Source organism: Malaclemys terrapin, chromosome 2, assembly GCF_027887155.1.
Source record: "Malaclemys terrapin pileata isolate rMalTer1 chromosome 2, rMalTer1.hap1, whole genome shotgun sequence".
NCBI lineage: Eukaryota > Metazoa > Chordata > Testudines > Emydidae > Malaclemys > Malaclemys terrapin.
The window spans coordinates 113,419,017-113,431,664 of record NC_071506.1 but is presented as its reverse complement, the minus strand read 5'-3'; the positions used below and the strand labels follow the sequence as shown (position 1 = coordinate 113,431,664).

The 12,648-nt window shown below is 41.9% G+C and overlaps 1 protein-coding gene across 1 annotated transcript; it reads right to left on the bottom strand.

Moving 5' to 3' along the window:
* Positions 1–1,973: 1,973 nt before the first annotated feature.
* GCM2 (glial cells missing transcription factor 2) lies at positions 1,974–10,505 on the bottom strand. The gene is made up of 5 exons (XM_054017297.1): positions 10,416–10,505; positions 6,672–6,924; positions 5,728–5,840; positions 3,104–3,229; positions 1,974–2,852 (listed from the first exon to the last, which is right to left on the bottom strand). The coding sequence occupies exons 1-5, from the start codon at positions 10,503–10,505 to the stop codon at positions 1,974–1,976; spliced, it is 1,461 nt and encodes a 486-aa protein (XP_053873272.1).
* Between the last annotated feature and the right edge of the window lie 2,143 nt (positions 10,506–12,648).

Sequence of the window (12,648 nt, the reverse complement as noted above, 5' to 3'; positions counted from 1 at the left end):
CCTGACATTCATATGTGAGAGCGGTAAAGAGGAGAATGAATGCAACTGTCGCCAATATGTTTTTTATTTGGTCTAGCACTACAGATAAGGTAAGGTAAACATCACCATTTCCTTATATTGCGTAGAACACTTCTTACATTCATTAGTAATAAGTCAAAGTTTCATGCAAAACAGTAGTGTACCCTAATAATTAGCCACGTGATTCCCTGTACAGTAGACCTGTCAGTGTCGCTGCCCTGCGGGAGGGGAGGAAGCCCGGACATTTCCAGACTTTGCAAAGGAGGAGAAGGGGTTTTCCTTTCTAGAAAATGTAGGAAGGGGAAAACCTAAACCCCTGTCTCCCCCCCACACACACACATACAAACTAAATGCACAGATGGGCAGGAAAATGGAAAAACAGGAGCTGAAGTGGAGAAGCCCGGCAAGGTTTGGTAGAGCCAGGGTCACTGGTGGAAGGGTGCGGTGGTGGAGATAAGTGGGTGGGTTTCCCCAGAGAGAGGTCGTGTGTGTGTGTAGCATTAGCTCCTGTGTAAGTTCTGTCTCCCGCACTCACAAGCCTCCCACTGTTGGTTCACTTCTTTCATTTTACCAGTAGAACATAGTTGTCATGGGAGATTATGGTGGAAAAGGGAGAGGTAATCTCTCAGGTAGCTATGTCTCATGCAGGAAAGAGACCTTCCATTTGGCTCTGCATTCATTGTGGAGTCAGGGCAGAGAATGGAGCACAAGACTGAGATGTTCATGGTGATCAGTGTTGCTAAACAGGTGGGCTGCTGCATTTTGTACCAGATGGAACTTTGTTTTCTATAATGAGTGGTTATGATAAAGCCTGGAGGTCATGAAGGTGTGGTCAGTTTCCCTAGCCAGTTTAAACAGGGAGAGTCACATGGCAAATGGTTTAATAAAACCATATGTGCAAGTGTTGCATCAGTAGAATGCCAACTGGCCACAGCTGGAGTCAAGAAGAAAGACACATCTTTGTGTGCTGTTGGAAAAAATGCCTATAAGTCTTATTGCCTCCAAGCCAGGTATTGACTGGGGTCAGTCCCAGAGGTCATCTAGTCCAGTGGTTTTCAACCTTTTTTCATTTGTAGACCCCAAAATATTTTGAATGGAGGTGCAGACCCCTTTGGAAATCTTAGCCATAGTCTGCAGACCCCTAGGTGTCCACGGACCACAGGTTGAAAACCACTGATCTTGTCCATATCTAGGCCTTCCTTTTCTGGTGCGAGGACTGGACAGCCTTTAAACTTGACACAGGGAAGCAAAGAGGAACATACAGTACATTGCTAGGCTTTCCCATTACTTCAGGGAAACCTAAGCTAGTCTTTCTTATTCATGATATCAGCAAACATACTACCGAGAAATTCTCTCCTTCTTTGAGGAACCCAGCCACCCATTGTCTCTCCTCTCACCAGCTGGCTGCAGTCTTCAGGCTTCATAAACGGAGCCCCCTCCACTCTTATTTCTTCTTACCTGCTGATTATTAGTCACAGATGAGGGGCCCTCCCTCAGGGCTTGACATTTTTGGCAGCTGTTGCAAAGGGGGGTTTATTAAGTCCCTGTCTACAAAGCCGATCATTAATCCTGGCCTGGCTCAATGTGGGGCCATATTTTGGACTAGGCCTCACTATCACCCCATGTGAGAGACTAGAAGGGACTGATTTGAACTTTTGTGCCTGGATGGGACCTGAGACAGTCAGCAGATCTCCACAAAGGCATATATCGTGAATAAGTAAATTGTCCTAATGTATTGCTTGCTTGTCATTCCTCAGACTCCCCATAGAATGACCAAACATCCCCATGTTATCAGGACCATCCCAATATTAGGGGCTTTGTCTTATATACATGCAACTATACCCCCCCACAGCCTGAAAAAAAGTGTCCTGATTTTTACACTTGCTATCTGATCACCCTAATTCCCAATCACCAGGGTTTAATATTCACATGATTAGTATTAAAACACATGGCATTTAGTATTCACCACTCTCAAATCTGAATGATTGTCCATGCTCAGAGCAGCTGTTTCCTGGGTTTGGCCCATACTGGTATGTATCCACAGTCTCCACTTGTTCTGACTTTGTGGGAACTGGATCGTGCTGGTAAAGCAAAGCTGGTTTGACCACACCACAGCCTTCTTGAATCTTTATCCCTGGATAAACAGTTCCTGAGATGTTTTCTGCTGTATGGGTACAGTTCTGAGGATTTTTTACCTCACACATGTTGTCACTGTACTTCACCACAGAGGGCTTGTAGGCCTGGTAGGATACTTTAGTAGTTGTAGTGATAACAGTTTGTAAAGCTGTAGCAGCTGGAGAGGGATTGCTACCATACCTGCAAGGATACTCCCCACTGTAGTAAGGGGGATTAGCATTTGCTTGAATCTGTCCATAATCACTCCTATCTCCGTAACCAGTTTTCCCAAAAATTTGTTTCAGCCCATGATGTCCACTATCGAAGTTTTTATCATGGGCATTCAATGAATTACCATTATACTGAAGTCCAGTCAAATTAAGGGGGTCTGTATCCACTGGGGTATTTGCAAAATCTTTGTAAAATGTTGGATATGAGCTGGAATTTATATAACTAGGAACTTCAAATTCATAGCCCCCAGGCCTAGGTAGAAAGATTCTTGGGTTAGGACACTTTTGGAATGGTGATGCCGTGTCCCCTTGGAAGCTGGCTGAGTCATAAGTAGCTTTGTAAGGGTCTGTATTTTGAAATGCAGGGTAAGGCTGAGCTGGAATTGGGAAGCTGGTGTCTGTAATGATACTGAATTTTTCTGGGCCTTCCATGCATGACAAATGATGAATATTGTTGAAATGACCACTGCTATCATGATACCTTTTTGTCTGAAAAGAATATGAAAACAGGTCTTTGAGATCCAGAAATAAATATTGTACACATGCACACACAGCTCTATAGGCTTACTTGTATTATTGCTCATTGCAGCTTTGACAGCCTCTTCACTGCTTTAACAACCCCCTCTGCGCATAGGAGCAAAGCAAGCTGCTGTGGTGTCTTGTAAGGATTTTGTTATACCGTATGACTCACAATACATGGTTACACCATCTTTGTAATGAAAATGCAGATCTACAGTTACCTCCGAGTCTATAAGCTTCTTTTTCTGGGAAAGGTGAGAAGAGGACACTTGTTTCTTAATGGCACTTCTTCTTGCCTCTGTCTCCGATTTACTCTCTGGTCTAGGGTGGTCATGGACTCCTTTGGCCTGCAGTAGTGTTAACACATTCATAATTTGCTTATCTAAAGACATTAATAAGTAGGCAACTAAAGCTTATGGTTATTTATTATTTTATAGCACCCACGAGAATGCTCAGTGCTTCACAGAAAAGAGAGAAGAAAAGTGCATGCTCAAACAGCTTACAGTCTAAACAATGGACTTATTGCACAAGTGTAACATACACCAGGAAGGGGCATAGGTGCTGGAACTAGGGGTGTGGGGTGTGTGGCCACACTCCCTTGGCTTGAAGTGGTTTCCATTATATATAGGGTTTACAGTTTGGTTCAATGGCTCTCAGCACCCCCACTATACAAATTGTTCCAGCTCCCCTGGGAAGGGGAGACAGATAGAGGAGCATGTGTTATGGAGGCATGATGTCATGGTTACTCAGGTAAGCAGACAGATGTCTTCAGAGTTCAAATGTTTTGTGTGCTGTGTCTATTTTTAAACAACAAGGTAAAGAATTATTTTAATCAATGCTGTATATGTGAGTTTTTAGGCATGAATGAGGTGAGGTGCAGATGGAGGTTGAAGAATAGATTTTGAAAGGGCATCCCAAGCAAAAGGGACCGCACACAGAGAGCATGGAAATGTGGCAGAGAGGGTATCAAGGTTGGCATTTCGGGAAAAGGGGGTTGGGAGTGGCTGATGTGGAATACAAAAGGAGACCAGCTCAGACATGTAGATGTAGATGTGATAAAGAGACTAAAGAACAAAGCTGTGAAGCTTGAACTTGATGGGCAGCATTATGGAGAGCCAGAGAAATGATACTAAGGAGAAGGTGACATGGTTGCAGTGATATGGGAGATTAATGATTTTGGTAACAGCATTATGGATGGGTTGGAAAGGGGTGAAGTTAGTAACAAAAGAAGACGGGAGAAGATTTCAGTGCAAGGTGTGAGATGACCTTAGCATGGGCCAGTAATTTAACCATTAGAGTGGAGAGAAGAGGGAGGTTGCAGATTAGTGATGCTGTGAAGAATTAAACAATGGGATTTGGTCACCACCTGCATGTGGGTGAGAAGGAAAAGGGAGGGAGGAGTCAAATATGACTCCAAAATTCTGGATTTGGATGAAGGAGAATACAGATGTTGTCCATGGAGCTCAGGAGTAGCTGAGAGGATCTGGGAGGAAAGATTAGGAGTTCTGCAGTTCAAAAATCTTAGTTCTGCTTCATAACAGCCACCATTAAAACAGTATACATCAGCTTTAAAGAGCTTGCACTGTACTCACTGACAAATGTTCTTTACTTTAAAAACAACTCTTCTCAAGCAGAACTGAAATGCATTCTGTAGAAGGACATCCAGAGTTGCTCTTCTGTTAAAAGGATTATGGTTCTATCTAAAACTTTCATTTCTCTACCTTTCTATAGTTGTGATTTTTGTCTTAGTTTTAGACCCTGATCCTCTTTGAAATCAATGAGACTATTTACATGCTTAAGTGTTTGCAGGAAAGGGCTTTTAGCTTGTTTAAAAAAAAAATTGTAGAACCCTATCCAGATGATCACTATTGTAATATGAACCTATTGGTGAAGAAAGAATCCCCATGTGCTGAAATGATAAAAATCTGCTATAGGATACTATCATTTTGCTATTTAATTTATGAATGTTCATATTAAATATGGATTTTAATCTAAATGCTACTCAGGCCATTTAAGTTTTAAAAAGCAAACCGCACTAATGAGCCTCAGTGAAGCAGTCCCTTTAGATTTAGGCCCCAGTCCTGCAAACAGTTATGCTCATGCTTATCTTTTCTCACAAGCATAGTCCCATTAGCTTCAGTGGCACTACTCAGCTAGGTAAAGTTAAGTATAGGAATAACTAAAATAGTGTATAAAAATCTCCCTGTATTGAATAGAAAGAGTAAAATTGTTTTTAATCTGTGACTATTCTACTAAAGAAATATGCTTTTCAGTTTCTGCCCTTCTGTGAAGTAACATTTTGAACAGTAAAATGGGAATATTTTGGAACACACAGAAGTTTAGGGAACATGATCAGAGTAATCACATTTATCCAGTGTACCACACTAGCCAAGCTTTCCTTTCACTTTCCTCTTAATTCAGTAAAAGTTAAATATGAAGCATAGACCTCTGATGTTAATTCCTACACAGTGAATTAATCAAACAATCAATTAAATGAAAGTTCTTTTAATGGGGTAAAATCTAACCAATAGACATATTTAAATCCTCGTCAGTCCTTGTGCAGGCAAACCTTCCATTTTACTTGATTCCATACAGTTTATGCATGAAATTTAGCAGGAGAGTTTCTTCTTTAAGTAATATGGGATTCAGCCCATGTTAAGGGCTGGGAGTCTTGTCTGTGCAAGGACTACAGCATTAGGCCTTTAATGAAATTCTATTGTAAGAAATGTGTGAAGGAAAGAACAAGCCTCATGCTTGTAATTGGGTGTAATATTCATCAAGAGCTTTTATAAATCCATAGCAATAATAAGAAGTAAGGTAAGTTTAAGGACTATTTATATCTTACCTGGAAAAATATTGCCTTGCCATCAAGCCTCCAAAAGTTAGTGACTGGGTAGCCACTGTGTCCCCGGCAAGGAATTATCTCTAGCACTGAGTTACAGTTTGGACAGACTTTCTCTGTGAAATCAGATAAGGCCGGTATTGAAGAGCATGGTTAAAATGGAGAAATCAGCTGAGAACACCGTCAGGTTCAACCACTCTATAACTGATCCTTCAATTAAACTCCAAATCAAAGTATAATACTCAAACAATATAAGGTACACTAAGAAGCACAGCTGAACTACCGTATATACTCGTTCATTAGCCCATTCGTTTATAAGCCAAGCCCCCCAAGATGGTTAGGTAAAAATAGCGAAAACTGTATGACCCTTTCATAAGCTGATCCTATATTTCAGGGGTCAGCAAGCTTTGGCTCCAGCCCATCAGGGTAAGCCGCTGGTGGGATGTTTTGTTTACTTGGAACAGCTGCAGGCACGGAGTCCCTCAGCTCCCTGTGGCCGCGGTTCACTGTTCCCAGCCAATGGGAGCTGCGGGAAGTGGCACACCACAAAACAACAATGTATTAGATATTCAATTCAATGATTCCATAGAGTTTAAAATCATCAAATTTTGGTGTAGACCCGTTTATAAGCCGACCCCTGCTCTTTGATGCGTCACTTTTTACCAAAAATATTCGGCTTATGAACGAGTATATACAGTGTATACTAATAGACTCGAGATGAATACTTGATATATTCACTTTGGACATCAGGGATGTTTAGATTTAAATCTGAGTCCATTATGTAGGCCCATCTCTGCTGGACCCTTTACCAGACACACACATTTTTGAAATTTGGAGCGACTGCTTTACATCCTCTTTGCCACTAATAATAAGAGCAGGATAAGCCAGCTCTGTCTGTGAGTGGGAATTAGGTTAATTTGGAATCCCACCCCTCAGACTTCTCTCACTTTGTTGCTTCTGGCGGGCCTTGTCACAGATAGCAGGTCGGAGCTGCAGCCTGGTACCATCCGGCAGCGTGCAGTTCCTGGCACAAACCACCACTCCAAGGCAGGACTTCTTGAGGATCTGGCAGTTGTGGTTATTGGTGTTGCGCATGGCCCAGCCACTGAGATGCCGCTGTGCATTCTTTTCCTCGACAGAGTAGATAAATCGCACATAGCCATCTGGCCACTCCTGGAAGCCATCAAAGTGCTTGGGCTCCTGTACCACAGTTGGGTTAGGGGAGAGGGGCAACAATAGAAAGGAAGGGGGAAGTGGAGACCAGCAAGAAAGAATGAGAACGTATTAACAGAGTACCTCAGCACAGTAAAAACTACTCAGTCTATCCTTTTTATCCTGTCCCATTATACATAACAAGAAGTTACCTGAGGAAGTTAAAGAGCAGTAAGCTTAGAACAACAAAAGGAAATAATACTGTCCTTAAAGCACAGCTCTATTCTAAAACATAATCCTGTAAAAATAACATTGTCGGGTTCCATGTCCAATGCCGCTCAATAACTCTAAATCAAATGTGCTCAATTTACAAGCAAAAAGAATTTTTTTAAAAAACTGCCAGCCCTGTAAACTCAATCTGGGTTGTGAGAATCAAACTGGGCTCCTTCCATCTTGCCCAACTCCACCAATAATAAAACTGTCTGTGATCAGTGACACCTTTGCGATACAAAACTCTTTGGTTTACACAGTTGTAACTGATTGGCCGGCAACAGGAACTTAATAAACAGTTTGATGCACAAGGACAAATAGAATCCAGCTCTCATTCTCTTATGCTGTACCCATTTCAGGATTTAGGATTTATAGATTAATAAAAACCAGAAATATTCTGAGTAAAAGTTTTGGTTATGCCACTATTTCTTATAATGTATTTAATAAGACTTGAATAGACCCGTCACCAAAATAATGTTAATTGATTATAAGTATAAATAATATATATTTGTGGAATATGCTCAATATAGCTTAAAAGAAGCATGTTTTGAAATTGGGATATTAAGACTTGCTTTCAAAGAGTTGCCAACCAAAATGTAATTTATTAGAAAAATGATAGAATGAAAGAGGGTTTTTTTTAAACTATTTTCTTTGTTCTAGCCAGTAAAGAAAAGTAAGATCCTGATCCTGCAAAACTTAGTCATTTGCTTAACTTTATGCCTGTAAGTGATCCCCCAGTATACGCAATGGGACTACACATGTGCATGAAATTAAACTTGTCCATGAGTGTTTGCAGAATTGAAGCTCAAATGATTAATTGACAAGCTTTAGGGACTAAAAAATAGATTTTAAAAGAAACAAGCTATTGGGGGCTAAACCATTATTTAAAAATCCTGAATGATGTATTAAATATTAGAATCCATTAAACCACTAGACAATTCAACAAACTTGTAAAACATTTTAAATTATTTGAATGATAGACACCATCTGCTAACAAGGAGATGTCAAAGGCAGCTAAGATTTAAAAAGGAAAAATAAATAATTCATCCAGAGCTGTTCAAATCATCATCTGTCAAGTCCGACTTTTATTACTAATTGTTCTATAAGCAATGATGGACATCAAGATATTTAGCTCAGACACTCTGCTTCCTTCCCAGGACCTGAAGAAGAGCTCTGTGCAGCTGGAAAGCTTGTATCTTCCACCAATAGAAGTTGGTTCAATAAAAGATATTACCTCACCTACCTTGTCTCTATCAAGATATCATTTTACATTTGAAAATGGAAGTGTTTCTTCTCATTCATCACAACACTCAACTTCCTCAGAGGCTATAATGAAACTGTAATTCCAAAAAATATAAACTAAGCTCTTAAATTCATTATTTTTTTTCAATCCTGTGATTGTATTACTTTAGCCATGTGCAGGAATATATGATTTTTTCCCCTGTGTTAGATTGAAGTACCTTTTACAGTTTCCAATTGCCTGCATAATTGAAGAGTCAAGCACGGCAGTTTCTGAAAAATTTAAGGATTTGGAGAGAATGTTTTAACTTATGTTGTATCATAAGGTCCATTAGAGAAGATTTTTTGAATCACCAGAATCAATTTCTGATTTGCCAGATAAGCCTACTGCGTGAATATGGAAAGCCTTAAAATTCTTCTCCATAACCCCTCTATTCCATGGAGCAATAAATGAGGTGAAATCCTGGCACCATTGAAATTGATGGGAGTTTTGCCATTGATTTGAATGAAACCAGGAATGCATACGTTGTCTTTTATAACAATGCAAATCAATGGTTTTAAACTCTCACTCTGTACTTGTAACTTGGACATTGAGGTCCTGATACTGCAAAAATGTATGCACAAAAGCAACTTTATTCAGGCATGGAATCCCAGTGAAGTAAATGTCACCTGAGTAGTCTCATTGATTTCAATGGGACTCCTTGTGCGAGTAATCTTTCGCAGAATCAGGCTCTTAATGTTCCATACTACTGAATTCTTCCTCAGCAGAAAACATTCTCCAAACCATTAGTTTTTGAATTATATAACAAAGCCTACTTTATATTCTTTAGAATCCAATCAAAGACTGAAAGTTCTGAGGCTAAAAGGGATTTTGGGTAGATAAAGTCAGGAAATCTCTTCTTCCAGCTTCATCCCCTGTTGCATGAGCTCTCATACTTGGGGGCGCAACCACAGCGTGCGTGTGTGTCTGTCTGTCTGTCTAAAACAGGTTTCAGGGAGGTTGAGACCAGCCTCCCTTTCTTTATAGCTAGGTGGGAAGAGGATCCTGAAACTTTGTTTCTATTTTAACATTGGTCTGGGAACCCTTGAGAACCATTTCGCCACTGGACCTACAGTAATAGCTAATTTTAAACTTATTTTAAGGGGGGCTTTCTATGGCACTCATAAATGTTTTCTAATCACTTAAATATATATGGAAGTATCTGAGTATAATTATAAAGGATTAAAATATGACTGTCCCCCATCATTCTCAAGAAATCAGCAGTTGATATCCGCATGCTTAACAGTATGCCCCACCTTGTATTGAGCTGGGCGCTTCTGAGTACCTTTCGTAGGCTCTGTAGTTGGAAATCATGTCTCTTTCACCAACAGAAGTTGGTCCAATAGAAGATATTACCCTTGTCTTTCTCAGTTTATACCAGTCTAAGTAAAGTAGTCTGATAAACAAATATACAATGACATGACCAGGCACAAAACTATTCAAACATACACCGTCTATCTTATAATTTCTTGTTAGCACAGAATTAAACTATAGCGATCACTCTGAGATCTCGTTTCTTTTCTGACAAATTTCAGAAACCACAAAGACCAAAACCATTGAGCAAACAAACATAGCAGAAGAATAATTTTGGTTTCTTTCCTTTACAACTTCAGATTCCTGGTTGTCTACATTCCGATTCCCCAGTCCACTTAACCTCACCGATCTAATTTGCCAATATGAGACAAACTCTGAGTTTTAACCAGTTTTATTAAAACCTTTACTCCCGAGCCCAGAATCTACGTCTCCTGTGCATGGAACTTCTCAGTGCCCCGAGGCAGCCACGGGACCAGGCTGTACAGTTCTGAAACATGTCCTTGTTAGCTTTAAAGAAGTGCTTGAATTCTGTATAGGCAAATATTAGCTGTTCAGTTGGGGCAGTGGTCCCTCCTTCATTCTGGGCTGGCTACAGCCGAGCGAAGAGCATCGCCGTGAGAGATCAAATCCCTGCTCCCCCAACCCACAGCAGCAACCACCTTTCTCTCCCTCCTACCTGAGGCACTTTGGGGTCATTGATATCCCAGGTTAGCTTCATCCCGTAGGAGCACACGCAGTCCGAGTCTTCCAGGGGGCCCCTGGACATGTTCACCATCGGCTGGCAGGGAGCTGCCCCCTCTGCTCCGGGACGCTACGCAGCAAGAGTCTGAAAACGGGAGGAGGACTTAACAGAAACCGAATTGCAAAGGAGAAGCGGCGCGCGGGGCAGCTACTGCTTGGCCAAGGCGCTGAGTTCAGCAGGCACGTGCAGTGCTCGCGCTTTGCCCTGTCCGGGACTGCGGTGCTGAAAGGAGCGGGCAGCTCCTGCTCCTGCTCCGCCCTTTGATTCCCGCTTTTATGCCTGGATGTGAGACAGTCTCCCGGCTTGCCCTGTCCATCTCCCTCCCACATAGCTGCTCTGTGTTAAACGCAGGAGGGGCGGGGGGGGGTTGCTTTGTTTCAAGGCCGACTCCTCCAGTCTAGTCACTGAGCGCGAAGGAAAAGTTTGGAAATCCGAGACACTTGAACACCGAGTCACTGGACAACCAGAGCCAGCCGCAAAGGGCAAAAGGGGGCAGCAGGAGCACTACAATATTGCAAAAACAGTCCCAGTCCTCAAGGTCAGCGCGCAGGCCGCTTTGGTTTGTAATCACCCTGTGTTTAGCCAAGAGCGCAACCATCTCCACTGACAGGGCCGAATAACGGCTTACGGGTGATAGTCACACCTGGACAATTGGTTTTACAGTCCTCTCCAGGCGCACCTTCGAAGGGAGGCTTTGAATGCAGCGCCTATGAGTGGCAGGGTGAAAACACGAAGCTACTTCCACAAGTATTTTATTTTTTATCTATTCTGTTTTGATACCATGCTTAGGGCAAGACTAACTCTAAAACACAGCTGGAAGGCAAACGGAAAAGCGTTCCGCAAGTCACAGAATAGTCCTGAAATCTGGCAGGCACCTTTACTTGCATCAGTGGGAGTTTTTACTCCGATAAATAATACAGAATGAATGAACCTCCGAAACGGTCCTAAAAGTTGACAACTAATATACTGCTACTGTATGAAATTTCATCCCCCCCGCGTCTGATTTCTAGAAACTAGAAATGAGACATGAAGGACAATAATGAGTTTAAGGCTATACTAAATAACCAAGACCACAGCTTGTCTCTCGGTTTTAGATCAAGCCTTATTCATTTGGTCTTCAGTTCTGAGTGAGGCAAGTAGCAAGTGTCCAAAGTTTTGCCTCCCCAGTAAGACAATATGTTCTATATATTGTGCACACACTGGTTCCGATCATGATTTATGTCGCGGAGGGGGAGGACTTCTAAAAGTACCTGCATGCTAGAATCAGTGCAAAAGGCACGAGATTACATATGTGCAAACTCTACAGAGCTGCATTTTTGCTGATCTTGTAGCAAAAACTGCCTGATTCTTATCCAGCCCTGTAATTTCAGGAGGGCATGATACACCTGTGCTCCTCCAAGCCTTCGGGTATGGTACATGGGAAGATGTTTCGATCAATCACTAGGTTCATAGATTCAAGGACTGGAAGGGACCTCGAGAGGTCATCGAGTCCAGTCCCCTGCCCACATGGCAGGACCATGGCAGGTTCTGAGGCTCCTCTCTAGCTGCTGCTATCGAATTCAGCAGCAGCTAAAAACACTTTGTGGTTGTTTAAAATTCGGCACTACAAAAATAATTTCACTTCACTTTCCCCTGAGTTTGTGGAGTAGCGGCTGTTTACCCGCGTCTTGTGTGAAACCTGGAGTTCTATCTGCTAAACACACATGCGGCTGGAATCTACATTGCAAATCTATTTATCCCAAGTTCCATCCAGTCAAGCCTCCTAATGAAAATCAGAGAAGATTGGATGCAGGTGAAACATACTCACTTCTTCTCGGGTAACAGGGCACCAGAGCTATACAATAAACCACCCTATTTCAAGAACACGCATCAGCTGAAATCATTGTTTGATAATGTATTCCTTACTTCTTTCCAAGCACAATTAAATGCAATAGTTTTCTTTTTCCCCACAGTGCAGCTGATCATTTTTGTAGCTGCTTCGGGATACAGTTTGTAGAGGAACTAGGTCTGCGATTGCGGATATCTTCCTATTTAGCAGAGCCAACTCATCCTGCGATCGTTCCTCAGACAAAATTCTCATGGAAACGGATGGGAATCTTGCTCGAGTGGATTTGCCTTTTCTGTTGTGTGGTTGCAGCTACGCAGAGGTTCCAGCTGCAGGAACCAG

Bases quoted from the DNA above. Each gene is read 5' to 3' on its own strand.
- GCM2 (XM_054017297.1), bottom strand. From the start codon at position 10,505: ATGTCCAGGGGCCCCCTGGAAGACTCGGACTGCGTGTGCTCCTACGGG. The intron at 6,925-10,415 runs GTAGGAGGGAGA...ACTGTGGTACAG, and splicing joins ATGACCCCAAAGTGCCTCAG to GAGCCCAAGCACTTTGATGG. The intron at 2,853-3,103 runs GTAACTGTAGAT...TATTCTTTTCAG, and splicing joins AGAAGCTTATAGACTCGGAG to ACAAAAAGGTATCATGATAG.